The sequence below is a fragment of the Geotrypetes seraphini genome, chromosome 11 (assembly GCF_902459505.1).
Source record: "Geotrypetes seraphini chromosome 11, aGeoSer1.1, whole genome shotgun sequence".
In the NCBI taxonomy this organism is placed as follows: Eukaryota; Metazoa; Chordata; class Amphibia; order Gymnophiona; family Dermophiidae; genus Geotrypetes; species Geotrypetes seraphini.
The window spans coordinates 131,118,831-131,133,430 of record NC_047094.1 but is presented as its reverse complement, the minus strand read 5'-3'; the positions used below and the strand labels follow the sequence as shown (position 1 = coordinate 131,133,430).

Below are 14,600 nucleotides of genomic sequence, written 5' to 3'. Positions count from 1 at the left end.
TGGGTCATTTGGCCTTTATCTGTCATCATGTTACTATGTTTCTATAATGATAAAATCCTATGACCTCACAATGCAGGTGTAAAGAGCCTTAGCCAATAGGAAGAGGAGATGCAAATGTTAAGAGCCTTAGCCAATAGGGAGAGGAGGAGATAGTGGATGATGTGGATGGGCCATTTGGCCTTTATCTGCCATCATGTTACTATTTCCATAACCATAAAGCTCTATGACCTCACAACGCAGGTGTAAAGAGCCTTAGCCAATAGGAAGAGGAGATGCAAATGTTAAGAGCCTTAGCCAATAGGGAGAGGAGGAGATAGTGGATGCTGTGGATGGGCCATTTGGCCTTTATCTGCCATCATGTTACTATTTCCATAACCATAAAGTTCTATGACATCACAATGCAGGTGTAAAGAGCCTTAGCCAATAGCAGCGGTCTCAAAGTCGCAGCCCGCCAGGCACTACTTTGAGGCCCTCGGTATGTTTATCATAATCACAAAAGTAAAATAAAACCGTTTCTTGATCATTTCTCTTTAGCTATAAATTACAATATTATTATTAAGGCTTAGCTGAAAAGAAAGATTTATAAACTATAAAAAGTTTTACCTCATGCAAAATTGTCATTTCTTTAATAAGACTTTAACTAATTTTTCTCAGGCTCTCCAAGTACCGACAAATCCAAAATGTGGCCCTGCAAACGGTTTGAGTTTGAGACCACTGTGCTAATCCTTCACTGGTAAAACAGGAACAAAGATTTATTGGTAATTTCTCTGTAGGGGTAGGGAGATGGCTAATGTTTCTAAATGGGGATTGGTCTTACAGTGAAAGGAATGAACCTCATTCTTTAGCCAGGGTATGTTATGTACCAATATAATCACGCAAATTTCTTGGTAGTATAGTATGGTAGAGTGGCTTTATTTATATTCCACCCTTTCCCGGTAAAAACATACGTGGAGGAGCAGTCGTCGGGTTACAGGTGTCTGGATTTCCCCGGGACATGTCCTCCTTTTCGAGGGGGGGTCTGGATGGCTTTTCAAAATCTGGTACTTTGTGCAGGTTTTGAAAAGCTTCCGGCAAAATCATGTCAGGAAGGGGCATCCGAGCATGTATATGGATGCAACGCGGTGATGTCATTGCCTCGCATCCGTACATGCCGGCTGGGGGTGGAATGGGGCATGACACAGGCAGAATGGGGTGAGCCTGGGAGCGTGGCCATGGGTCCGGATTTTCCTTCGGGAAAATGGTAACTCCAAGCAGTTGCACAGCAAGGGAGGAAGGCGCCCGGGGTGGTGGTGCCTGCCATCGTTGCATCGTACGCCCCCATACGCTTCCCCGCCACTTGAGCAACCCCCACCCCCTGCGTACCTCTTAAAATATTCACTGGCACGAGCAACATTTTCCACCTCCTACATGCGTCGGCCTTGGCTCCCTTCTGAAGTTAAGTCCTGGTCCCGAGACCAGGACGTGGCATCGGGAGGGAACCAAGACCGGTGCGAGCAGCAGGTGGAAGATGTTGCTCACGCAGGTGAACATTTCAAGAGGTACACGGGGGTGGGGTGGGGGGTGGAAGAGGCACCGGCACGCCTGCCAAGAGGGCGCCTGGGGCAGTCCACCCCCTCCCCCTTACTACGTCACTGTGGAGGGGCATTTTTGATAGGATGTCTAAGTCTGGAGAAAAATATTCAAAAATCTAATTGTTTTTGCCATTATATATATATAAAAAAAAAAAGTCCAAATTTAAAAATGTCCAAAACAAGCCATTTACATGTAGAAGAGGCTGACATTTTTAAAAAATTTTTATTCATTTATTAAATCATTACAAGTTTAACACTCGTTCTAGAAATACAGAGCCATTTCCAACAACAGAAAGGAAGAAAACATGAAAAATACAGGAATAAAATAAAATTGAATTTGGTCTCTTCCTTAGACCACTATTTGCAAAGGGGAGGAATTAGAACTTAAGGGAGACATTTTTCAATAAACAATTCAGGAAAAGGCTTGGACGGCTAACTATCGGCTATAAACTTTTACTCATCCTGACCCACTGGTTAACTTTTTAAGGTCCAAAAACGATCTTAGATGTTCAGGGAGGAAAAAACACACGGGGGCCAACGTTTTTAATGGACTAGCCACACAGACATGCCAAGAGCAATGGGGCACTCGAGGGCACTGCTGTGAACTTCAAATCTCACCATTACCCCACTGTACCCACCTATCTATCATTCCAATAGCCCTTATGCAATACAGTGGGGTTTTGGTGTAGTAGTTAGAGGAGTGGCATATGGGCCTGGGTCCCTTTCTCTGCAGTCCACTGCATTGCCCACCAGGTTACTCCAAAGACCTGTTTGCAGCTCTGCTAGGACTGGCCATAATATCCACAGCTGTCATAGAGATAGACATTTGGGGGTTGGGAAGGGGTCAGTGACCACTGGGGGAGTGTGTAGGGCCATATTTTTATCTGGTCAGTTTGGGGTATCTATTTGGTCCTTATTTGTCAGGTCTAGCCCATAATGTCGAAATTGTGCCCTGTCCCTTTTGTAAAATGTATGATTATCGATACTAGATACAGTGTATTTTGGTGTACAATAATTTTATACCATTTGTACTGATTTTTTGTTACCCAAGGTGGTATATAGATATAAACTATTCTTAGCCATCCTTCCTGATGCGCGCACATAAAAGAAATCTAAAAGCATAATAATCTTGAACAGAATGGCATCGAGGGTAGTCTATGCAGAGTGGCCGTCATTTTTTTATGTTGTTTTATGAAAAAATCCTCCCCAACCACATTCTCTAAGGGGGAAAACAGAACATGGAAATTTTGTTCTTACCAGCAGCTTTGGTGAAGTACTCTGTGCTGAAATCACCTACAAAATATTGTAAAATTATTTTCTTAAAATCACTGTACACATAATCCTACAGTTATCATAAATTAATTCCAAATACGATGCATTTTAAACATTAAAAAAAAAAAAAAAAATCCTTTAATACCTTCCCCAATGTGACAAAGGCAGAGGCTGTGATAGGCCGGAGCACGTTACAAGGCTTCAAAGAAGGTTTGGATAGGTTCCTAGAGGATAAAGGAATTGAGGGGTACAGATAGGAGTAGCGGTAGGTCATAGGGATAGTCTGGGTCCATTGCTCAGGCAATGGGCCTGATGGGCCACCGCGGGTGCGGACCGCTGGGCGAGATGGACCTCTGGTCTGCCTCATCGGAGGCAACTTCTTATGTTCTTATCTGGTGCAGGGTATAGAGAGGAATATAATTGCTCGTAACCTCCCACTTCGAGAAATATGATTCCACAGCCAGTTATGTCATACTATACCATGTCATACTATACCATACCAATGGACAAGTCAGATATGTCACTTGTCCAAAAGCACAATCAGCGTTGGAAAATAATTAAGTCTCTTGTGAAAACTCTTTTGTACCCTGGAGTTTTTGAATACTAACAAAACTTAATTTGAAAGGTCAACAAAAGGGTAGTTTTTTGGTTTTTTTTAAATATAATGTTACAAATAAGGACCATTTCCACAAAGAATCTGAAAGACTATTTAGGTGTGCTCTTGCCCAAAGCATTATTCTACTGCAGTGGTGCCCAAAAGGTCGATTGCGAAGGCAATGCAAGTCAATCACGTTGCCTTCGCGTTCTACCTGCTTATCGATGTAAAATGTCAAAGTGCGAAGCTTGCCCTAATCTTGTCCAAAACACCCCCCCCCCCTCAAGATTTAGATGCACTGGAGACATAACGACCAGAAAGACGTCTAGAAAGTAAGTTTTGAAAATGCCCACTTGGACGTTTTGACTAGTATGACGTTCAAGTGCTGGTTAATGCCATCTTTTGGACTTCTATGCTTTTTGAAAATGAGCCCTACAATATTCATAAAACAACAACAAAAAATTGACAATAGCACGTCAAATAAAACAATAACACATTCAGATAATAAATGAAAGTTTGTTATAGCAATAAATGCAAGTCAAAGTCAGCAATTCAATAAATACTGCTACAATCTTGATTTGAAAAACACAGTGGCCTAAGGGATCTGGCCAATTGGAATTTTAGGCAACTCCCAGTGTATCCCAGAATGCACTGCAAATTGGGCCTAAGATTCCGGTTGGCCCAGGTGTCTAAGGCCTTAAGCGCCCTGGCCAATCAGGGCCTAAGGCCTCTTCCCGGTGCATCCCGGACGATTTAAGATAGGGGGGTTCAGGGGGGGACTGGGGCAGTGGGGGGATGCCTGCTATGTTCAGGGGGGGGGGGTTCCGGCAGGAGAGACTGGGCATCTCTCCTGCTGGTGATATGTGGGGGGAGGATCCAGTAAGGAGGGACTGGGCATCCCTCCTGCCGGCAATGTACGGGGGGGAGGCCGGCAAGAGGGACTGGGCACCCCTCCTCCTATGAGGGAATGGGCAGCCACTAAACATCGCAGCAGGGTGATCCCTGGCCGCGATAAGCTCAGTGGCCACGTCTACTTACAAAGTAGGCATTTTGCTGGCCTACATTGTATGCGTCTACCATAGGCCCATGTAGGCGCGTATGGCCGCCTAAGGCTACGTCCAAGCCAAGCCACGTCCACACCTAGCCTTAGACGAGCTTAGAAGGCCTTATACGCCTCCCTAGTCTCCTGGAGGCGCCTTCAATGTAGGTAGCCTGCCTCAGGGGATTTTTAAAAAACAACATGCAACCCGATTGGCTGGTTAGGCAGCAGATGGCCACCTACAATCAGGACACTATTTATAGAATTTTCCCCCTAGCGCCTACCTCCAAAATACCTGCGCTGCTTCTGAGGAAATATCCGATGGTAGAAAAAGGCTTCAAAAATAATGTAATTTTTTTTACTAAAGGGATTAATAAAGGTATTATCTGCTAATAAATATTATTAGTATTAGTTTGTATTCTGAGGAAGAGAGGGGAAAGCTGCGACCTGTCGGGACGGTCGAAGAAAAACTGACAAGCTGAGGGGAGGGGCTCTAGGTGTCGGGACTCCTGCACATGCCCAGTAAGCTCAAAAGCTTACGCTAGGGGAGAGCACCGGCACACAGACTCAGTCGGAGGACTTCACCAACAAGTGTGCCTGCATATCCCCTGCTTGCCTACTAAGAAAATGGTTTTGTTTTCAATTTAGTGACTGAAATGTGTCAGTTTTCAGAATTTACATCTGCTGTCTATGTTTTGCACTGTTCAGGAAGAAATTCATTTCTTTCTATTTCTCTGGTGTTGTATTGCCTGTAGAGTCTGGCATCTTAGGGTCTCATTTGTGTATTTTAGGACTTTTGTTTTTGGTCCTGTGTTCTCCATGTGTGATCAAGGCCAGGTGTTCTGGTAGGAGCATTACTTGTGTCATGGCCCAAAGTAGGAACATATTTGTCGGCTCTCCTTCACCCCTTTTGGACCCAAAATAGCAAAGACCACTGCTGTAGTATCTTCGAGGAAAGGAACAAAGAATTGTGTAATGAGAAGCAGAATAGACAAAAAAAATGTCAAGGTCAACATCATTTCATTAATCTCCTCCAACTTTCTCTTCATTACAAAATGACCCTCCATCCCGCGATAAAATTACCCAAATGCCAAACCGCATAGGAATAAACAGAGCACGCTTCCTGGAATGGAACCCAGAAGCTTCCCGAACCAGAAACATGCTCTTTGCAACATACCCTCTAGTGTTACATTACATTAGGGATTTCTTTACTTTGCGGTTCAAGGCGGATTACAAAAGAATTATCCAAGATGTATTACAACAAGAACTTACAAAAAAAAAAAAAAAAAATTGGTCATTTTCAAAAAGAGTGAGAAATGGGTAAGGTTATTTGTTTGGGGTAGTTGGCTTTAGTGAGAGGTGGAGTTTGAGACTTGCGGTATTATTCCCACCTCACCCACTGCATTAAAGTCCAAGCAGGGTGCAATTTTGACGTGCTGCGTCCCTGTGCAGAAACACCACTTGCATATAGCTCGCTACGACTCTTGTAGTCACATCAAATAAACAGGGAACAAATCAAATGAGACCAGGAAGCATAATGCTTGAATGCAAAGAGTCCTAGGGAGGTTAAGAAGTGTCTCTATGCTGGTCAAAGCTAATAAAGGCTATTTAAGTTTCATAGCTTTTTTTCTTTTTTTCCAGTTTTATGGGTTTTTGTAACCCTGGCAGCTGGAGTAGTCTGGAAGTCTGTACAGTAGACTAGAAGTCTGGAGATGAAGGTAAAAAATTTCTCTTTCACAGACTGTAAGAGACCTTAAGCACATTATTAAATCTCACTAATCATCAATACATAATAATTCACCATTATAAATTCTCTTTAGTGTAATAAGAACATAAGAACATAAGAAGTTGCCTCCGCTGAGGCAGACCATAGGTCCATCCTGCTCAGCGGTCCGCTCCCGCGGCGGCCCATCAGTCCCATTGACTGAGCAATGGTCTATACCTATCTATACCCCCCAATCCCTTTTTCTTCTAGGAATCTATCCAAACCTTCTTTGAAACCATTTAGTGTTTTCTTGTCTACAACAGCCTCTGGGAGCGCGTTCCATGTATCTACCACCCTCTGAGTGAAAAAGTACTTCCTAGCGTTTGTTCTAAACCTGTCCCCTTTCAATTTCTCCCAATGCCCCCTTGTGCTTGTGGTGCCCCTTAATTTGAAAAATCTGTCCCTGTCTACTTTTTCTATGCCCTTCAGGATCTTGAAGGTTTCTATCATGTCTCCTCTAAGTCTTCGCTTCTCCAGGGAGAAAAGTCCCAACTGCTTCAATCTGTCGGTATATGGGAGATTTTCCATTCCCCTTATCAGTTTGGATGCTCTTCTTTGTACTCCCTCAAGTACCGCCATGTCTTTCTATGTTGCTAATATTAGTTTTTTTTGCCTTTGGAAGCTGTCATATGTTCTACAAGCCAGGCACTCAGGCTGGATGACTCTGCTTCAGTAATCCTACAATAGTTTATGAGGATCCTTATCGGAACTGCAGTTACTGCATATTAAGCAAAGATAAAGAATTTACTCTGACATTTATTTCTGGAGTCTTTTAAATTGATCTGTGAATGGAATTAGAGAATGACACAGGGACAAATTTTTCCCTGTCCCCGAGTTTTCTCGCTGTCCCTGTTCTATTCCTGTAAGCTCTGCCTTAACTACACAAGCCTCGAACACTTATGATTTTAAAAGTGTTTGAGGCTTGTGCAGATGAGGACGGAGCTGGGACAGGAAAAGAACTCATGGGGACGGGATGGGAAAATGAGTTACCGCGGGGACAGGGTAAAATTTGGCCTTGTGCCATTCTCTAAACAGGATTTATACCTAAAGGCAATTGATACCTGCAGGCAAAAGAAAATGACTTTCCAGGGCCAGCTTGTAGGTCTTGTAGTTTGCGAGTCTGCGAATGCAAACCCATTGTGCTGTTTTGCAAACCATTTGCACCTTAATCATGTATGCCTTTCATAAAAGCGGGACATGACATGCTCCATGGTTGGTCAGGAAATATGCTACTGTTTGGGTCATTAACAGAAAATATGTCTGCCATTTGCTCTTCCTCTAGTTCCTTTAATTTCACATATGCACTGGATTCAGTCCCTTTTTTGCAAGGGAAAGCCTTCTGGATTTGTGCATCATTATTTAAATATATGAAACTTCATATTAAGCTAAATATTCATGAAGAAACCAGAATGAAATAAAATCATAATCACATATTTGCTTTAACGCTCAGACAGTGCTAATAGAGATTATGACTGCCAAGCTTGTAGAGCCATCTACAGGACAAATATTGTACCAGGGTATCTAGGACGATGGGATTCATTTTCAAAAAAGAAAAATGTCCAAAATGTGGCATAAAGGGGCAAATGGACATTGTTCTCGCCAAACCCTTCCAATTTGCTATTTTTGAAACATATTTCTATGGTGCTTGTCTGTAGTGCGTCTAAATCTCAAGGGGGCGTTGAGACATTGGGCAGGCTTATGATTTAGACATTTTTCTGCAATAATTGAACATTTAGAAAACGTCCAGGGCACATTTGGATGTTTGGGGCAAGACCTGGAGAATGAAGACATGGTCCGCCACACTACGTATACCAGACATCTGGGAAAATCCAGACGTGCCTTCTTTTTAGAGGACTGTCCAGGTGTCTGGATGCTTTTTTAAACATGGGGAAGCATGTCTGGGTTTATCCAGATCTCCCATCTCCCTCCCATCTCCTCCTTCCCGGGCCCAGCCGCTGCAATTTAACCTTCAGGCATCCATCAGCAGCAGCAAGGCGCGCCTGCTGTCGCCGGCCTAACCCGGAAGTCAGCTCATGATCCAATCCCTAGTCCAAGGATTTCTAGACTTCTGCAACATCCTCTATCTCCCCTGACCTGCAGTCATGATAAAATAACTACAAACAGTACAAAACACAGCTCTGAGACAGAACTATAAAATAATTTTGTATTTCTTATATTTTACAATTTGATGTATTTCTATTATAAATTGTATTTTTCGCTGCATGTTCAGCTTTATTTGTTGTGAACCGCCTAGAAGCATTTCTGGTCTGGCGGTATATAAGAATAAATTATTATTATTCGCTGCAGAAATACAACCACATCACCGCCGCACACTGGCTCCCAATACAAGAAGGAAGACTATTCAAATTTTACTGTCTACTATTTAAAGGCACGAATGGAGACAGCTCAGCTTACATGAACAACCACCTTATCCAAACTACCACAACCAGGCAAAGGAGAACCCCGACACCATTCACGCATCCCCCCTCCCCCCCGAGGCGTCAAACGCAAAAAAATGTACAATGGCCTACTGGTCACGCAGGCAGCGAAACTAGACCACCAACTCTCTAATCTACTGATCACGACCCCAGACTACAAAACTTTCAGAAAAGAAATAAAAACACTGCTATTCAAGAAATCCATCAAGATAAACTAACACCGCAGGAAGCATTTCAATCCCCCAAAGTAACCCGCTCAACTCTGTAACACTTTTGGAAATGGCCAGATAACCTCTTTATGTAATCCACCTTGAACCGCAAGGTAATGGCAGAATAAAAGTCACTAATGTAATGTAACTACTGTATGCAAATGCACTCTTCTGTAAAGTCACTTCCTTTTTGTAAAATCAATCAACAGTTTGGGGGGGGGGAAAGTAAAAATTCCAACAGGGCCCGTTTCACCCCTACTTTCAGGCTTCATCAGGGTAAGCCAATACCTTGCAAAAATTGTTATGGTGGGGCTGGGAGCATTCAAGAACTTTGGCAATGCGCTGGCTACCCTGATGACGTCTGAAACGGGCCCTGTTGGAATTTAAACAAGCTAAGTACATTTTTTAACTTTTTTGATACAGAGAAATTCAAATAAGTTAAACATACAGTATTTTGAAAAACTGAGGTTTTGATACAAAACATGAATATAAGCAATTTGATATATAAAAACCACATAGGCAGCAGAACGCTGTTTTGTTTGGGGGTGGGGGGCAGAATCCTCACCATGCCACTGGTTGAGTTTGTTGTATTTATTTAATGAAATTTAATAATAATACAGTCAAACCTTGGTTTGCGAGTAACCAGGTTTGCGAGTGTTTTGCAAGACGAGCAAAACATTCTTGCAAAACTTGTCTCGCAAACAGAGTGTTGACTTGATTTGCGAGCACCCACCCCGAGAACTGGCATCACTCACCCCCCCCCCCCCCCGCTCGAATCGGCACCCCCTCCGACCAACTTTAACTCATCCCCCCATCTGGCACTGGCACGAGAACCGGCATCGCTCCCCCCCGCTCGAATCGGCACCCCCCCCGCCCGCGAGAACAGGCACCCCCCCGCCTGACCAACTTTAACTCACCCCCCCGTCTAGCACCGGCACGCAGCCCACAGGACGTGCTGGTGCCGCTTGAAGATCTTCTTCCTGCCTCTGCCGGCTTTGAGCATGCATCTGTGCATGCTCAAGCCCTTCTAATTCTCCCTCTCGCTGAGATTCTTGGAGATCTCGGCGAAAGGGAGAATTAGAAAGGCTTGAGCATGCGCAATGCATGCTCAAAGCTGGCAGAGGCAGGAAGAAGGTCTTCAAGCAGCACCGGCACATCCTGTGGGCTGCGTGCCAGACGGGGATGAGTTAAAGTTGGTCGGGCGGGGGGGTGCCTGTTCTCACGGGGGGGGGGGAGGGGGGTGCCGATTCGAGTGGGGGGGGGCCTTTACGAGCGGGGAGGGGAGCAGTGCTGCTGGCCTAGGGGGTGGGGGTGGATGGGAACATATCAAAGCGAGTTTCCATTATTTCCTATGGGGAAACTCGCTTTGATATAAGAGTATTTTGGTTTAAGAGCATGCTTCTGGAACGAATTATGCTCATAAACCAAGGTTCCACTATATTTAAAATTTTAAAAGAGGTGTAGTTTCACTATATCACCTATTGGTAAAAAAAAAAAAAAAAAAAAAATATATATATAAAAATCGTCTTCTGTGCAGTTTATAGCCCCTGATGCAACCCTTGAAAGAGCAAAACATGGCTGTGAGGCTCAGTCATGTAATTTTAACTTCGTTGTGGTGAATAAATTTGGATTTTGGACAATTTTCATTGATCTGCTGTTTTGCCATGTGATGCGGTACTTATAGCCAACCAACTCCCAATAATTAGGTTCAAAGCCTATCGTGGATTGTCTGTTTATTTCTTTTTAACATCCTGGCACAGGCAAGATTACATAGCAGATCCCAGAGAGCAGGGCAGGAGGAGCTCTCTGGGAAAAAGTAGCAGAGAAAGGCCATGGTACCACAGCGACGTCCCTTTGAAGAGGCCCTAAAGCAGTGTCTCGCAAGCTTTTTTTCACCGCAGCACACTAAACTCGGCACAACGTTTGGAGGGCCTCTGAGAATGCATGGATGTCGACCGAGGATATCAAAACGCATCTGTGATGTCATCACATTGATCTTTGCGCATGCTCAGGGGCCCTCCAGATGCGGCCCTGAGCTCGGGGGCCTTCCAAAAGCCGGACAAACTGCCAAGTTTTGGAAATCCCTCCATTGCCAGGGAGGGGGCACAGAGAGACGCTGGCGCCTGTGCCAGGCTCATATCTTGCCATGGCACACAATTTGCAATTCACTGCTCTAAAGCAAGTAGATTTGACCTTGGTATTTGATGCCTTCAAATCTGGTGTCCTAAACTGTTATGTGTGTCTACATAGGGGCCTGTTGCGTGTACAAGCTGTCGTATTTTCACAGTGGGTGTCTTTTATGGCAGTGGTTCCCAACCCTGTCCTGGAGGACCATCAGGCCAATCGGGTTTTCAGGCTAGCCCTAATGAATATGCATGAGAGATTTGCATATAATGGAAGTGAGAGGCATGCAAATCTGCTCCATGCATATTCATTAGGGCTAGCCTGAAAACCCGATTGGCCTGGTGGTCCTCCAGGACAGGGTTGGGAACCACTGTTTTATGGTGTGCTCTTTGCACCTGTTCCTTTATCCTCTTGGGTAGGAATCTTTACTAGAGAAGCTTGAAAGGTTCATGAAAAATCCTGCTTCATGCAGCTTCTCTCGACTCTACATGGGCTTCCATGCCACGGCTGCTTTAAACATTAATGCTTTTTTTTTTAACAGATTACCCAGAAAAAAAAGCAACTCATTTTAGGCATCGATATATCCAAATCTGGACTAGCAGTAGTCTTTCTGAGCTCAAGATAGCTCCTTCAGAAGCTGCAGTATGTTGTCTGTAAACTCGTTCCTCTGCTTCCCCATTCCACCCAGTTTCACTGGGCATAGAGAGGGGTGGGGCACGTCATAGGAGAATGGGCAATAAGCTTCACTTAACAAGAGCCAAGTAGCATCAGGGTCCACACAGATCAGGCTATGAAACACACTGCAAAAAAAAGGAAAGAGAACTGGATTATTTCATGAATTCAATAATTTTTTTTTTTTTTACAATTCAACTGACAACTTTAATAAAAGAAATTCTCCAACCTTGATTTCATTTACAAGATGACGAAGTCTGTCTACCACATCTATTATGAGGGATTGAAAGTACTCAGGGTGGTGCCAGTACGATTCCTTGGAAGTAACCTACCTCATTAACCATCTCGATGAATCCTAAATACAGAACAGGGAGAGGAAATGGAATTCGATACTCCACCTTTCTGCGGTTGCAATCAAAGCAGTTTACATATTAGATACAGGTCCTTATGTTGTACCTGGGGCAATGGACGGTCACAAAAAGTTTCAGCCCAAATTGAACCCAGTTCAACTCCTCTGCTGCTGTGAGTGACGCAAGGATGGATTTTAAAGAGTTATGTCCCAGGCAATAGTTACCACACAAACGTGACATGTCTGCAAGTAGCTTGCTCATGTCTGTTTCGCTTCCCTGTCTTTTAATAACACTTTGTAATTATTGTATAGCAAAGCAAAGATCAGTGAAGACTCAAAGGCAACAGATGCGTCTCCGAGTGTAATTTTTCACTCATATTCCATTCGCTCCGTTCTTAGTTTCCCTACATCTTCTAACATGGCCTTCCTGGTTATGTTTTACACTATAGTTTCAAGTTTATTATGATCTGATATACCGTTTTGGTACCAAAACAGTTTACATTATAAAAACAATTTAAAGAAACAAACAGGGATAACTAAAAACACGGGAAAGGGCACACGGGAGGAAAAAGGGGAGGGTTTACAATTTGTAAACTAAAAAATTGAGAAGGTAATGGGAAGAATGATGGTGATCCATTTATCTAAATCTCAAAAGCATCCTTAAAGACTACAGAATCAATGGTTTTGCGAGTTGCGTCATAAACTAGCTGACGAACGGATGAAACCGTAAGATGTTGCCAAGATGATTGCAGTATTCGCGAAGTTTCATACGGGATTAGAAGTCTGTCAATAAATGAAGGAGAGCGATTGGCCTGAACATTAAACGTGAGAAAGAGAATTTTAAATGTGAGATAGCACTATGAAAGTGGCTATTTATTTAAAAAATGTCTAACCTACTTAAACCCAAGTGGTTTACAAAATACAAACAAAGATCACGTGACATACAAACATACAAATTTAAAAAAAACAGAATCATCTAGCGTATTCATAGACTCCATGAACAAGGTTGTTTTTTTTTAAATTTCTTTATTCTTTTTCAAACTTACATCAAGTGCACAAAAAGAACAACATGAAATACTATCGTACAACACTTGAACATCATACATTATATTCTTAATATGTAAATTAATTAAAAACCCTCCCCCCTCCCATCTTTCTATACAATCATTAAAACTATCATATTCCTTCAAAATTTCAATTTCGCTACATCTTATCTTCCAATCCCCCACCCCCCTATGTATATTATCAAAGAAAAATGATGCCTATTCACTACAAAAATCAACCATCGGTCTCCCTATCTTTAAAAATTTTTTATAACTTCCTTTCTGTATTGCAATTGCTCTTTCCATCTTGTAAATATGACACAGGGAATTCCACCAAAACGTATAATTGAGATTACTATAATTTTTCCAGTTGTTAGTAATATGTTGCATAGCAACACCCGTCATTATCATCAAAAGCTTATTGTTATGTGCTGATAATTGACTTTTTTTCCTCATAGACATACCGAACAGAACAATATCATATGATATTTCCACATGATTTTCCAATAAGCAATTTATTTGAGACCAAATTGAATTCCAAAAATTCCTAATGCAGGGGCAATAAAAAATTAGATGATCCAATGTCCCCACTTCTAGATTACAGTGCCAGCATCTATTAGATTTAGAGCTATCCAACTTTTGTAAACGAACTGGGGTCCAAAAAGCTCTATGTAATAAAAAGAACCAAGTTTGTCTCATAGATGCTGACACTGTACATCTCATTCTCCAAGACCAAATTCGTGGCCATTGAGAAGCAGAAATATTATGCTTAATCTCAATGCTCCAAATGTCTCTCAGACCAGTTTTTGGCTTTTTATTTAAAAATCCAGATAATAATTTATACCACTGTGCGGCTAGGTGTCCCATGAAATCAGCCTGGAAACATAGGAACTCCAAACTATATTGAGTATTAAGAGTTTTCCATTCAGGGAACCCAAACAAGGTTGTTTTTAATACCTTTTCAATGGTACAGCAATGAGAGCTCAGAGTCCGATTTCTGCAAATAATAACAAGTTATTATTAATATTGACAGGAGTCGCCATGCAACAAATTACTCAAAATTGGAAAGATTATACTAAGTTAAATTATACATTTTGGTGGAATTCAGTTTGCCACATATATAAGATGGAAAAGATGATAGCGTTAAAACAAGGGAATTTTCATAATTTTAAAAAAATATGGGGACCATTGACTATTTACTCTAATGATCAGATATCTTAAGCACATGGGTAGTTTATATTTGGGTTGGGATGGGGAATATGTATCATATGGAAATGGAAATATTGATAAAGAGGGGGGTATTTATTTTATCTTACAAGAATATATGATTGTAATTACAAGTGATCTGTGAAAATTGTTTTATTATTTATAATTCACTTAATGTAAGAATCAAAAATGAATAAAGATTTATAAAAAAAAAAAAAAAAAAAAAATACCTTTTCAAATTTCTGAATGGCACGTGAGGGGGGGGTCCGAGGAACGTGAGAGGAATGTTATAATTTCTTTCTTTCTCTTCTTCCTTC

General features: G+C 42.2%; 1 protein-coding gene across 3 annotated transcripts in view; it reads right to left on the bottom strand.

The window, feature by feature from the left end:
- Positions 1–11,538: 11,538 nt before the first annotated feature.
- TTI1 (TELO2 interacting protein 1) overlaps positions 11,539–14,600 on the bottom strand; it is a 39,910-nt gene continuing 36,848 nt past the window's right edge. For 2 of the 3 annotated variants that reach the window (XM_033962999.1, XM_033963000.1), the window contains exon 8: positions 11,539–11,813. In XM_033962999.1, coding sequence (XP_033818890.1) covers positions 11,630–11,813 — 184 coding nt within the window. In that variant the 3' untranslated portion in view covers positions 11,539–11,629. Of the gene's footprint in view, positions 11,814–14,034; positions 14,075–14,600 lie in introns of all 3 variants that reach the window. The other variant, XM_033963001.1, reaches the window with a different exon arrangement.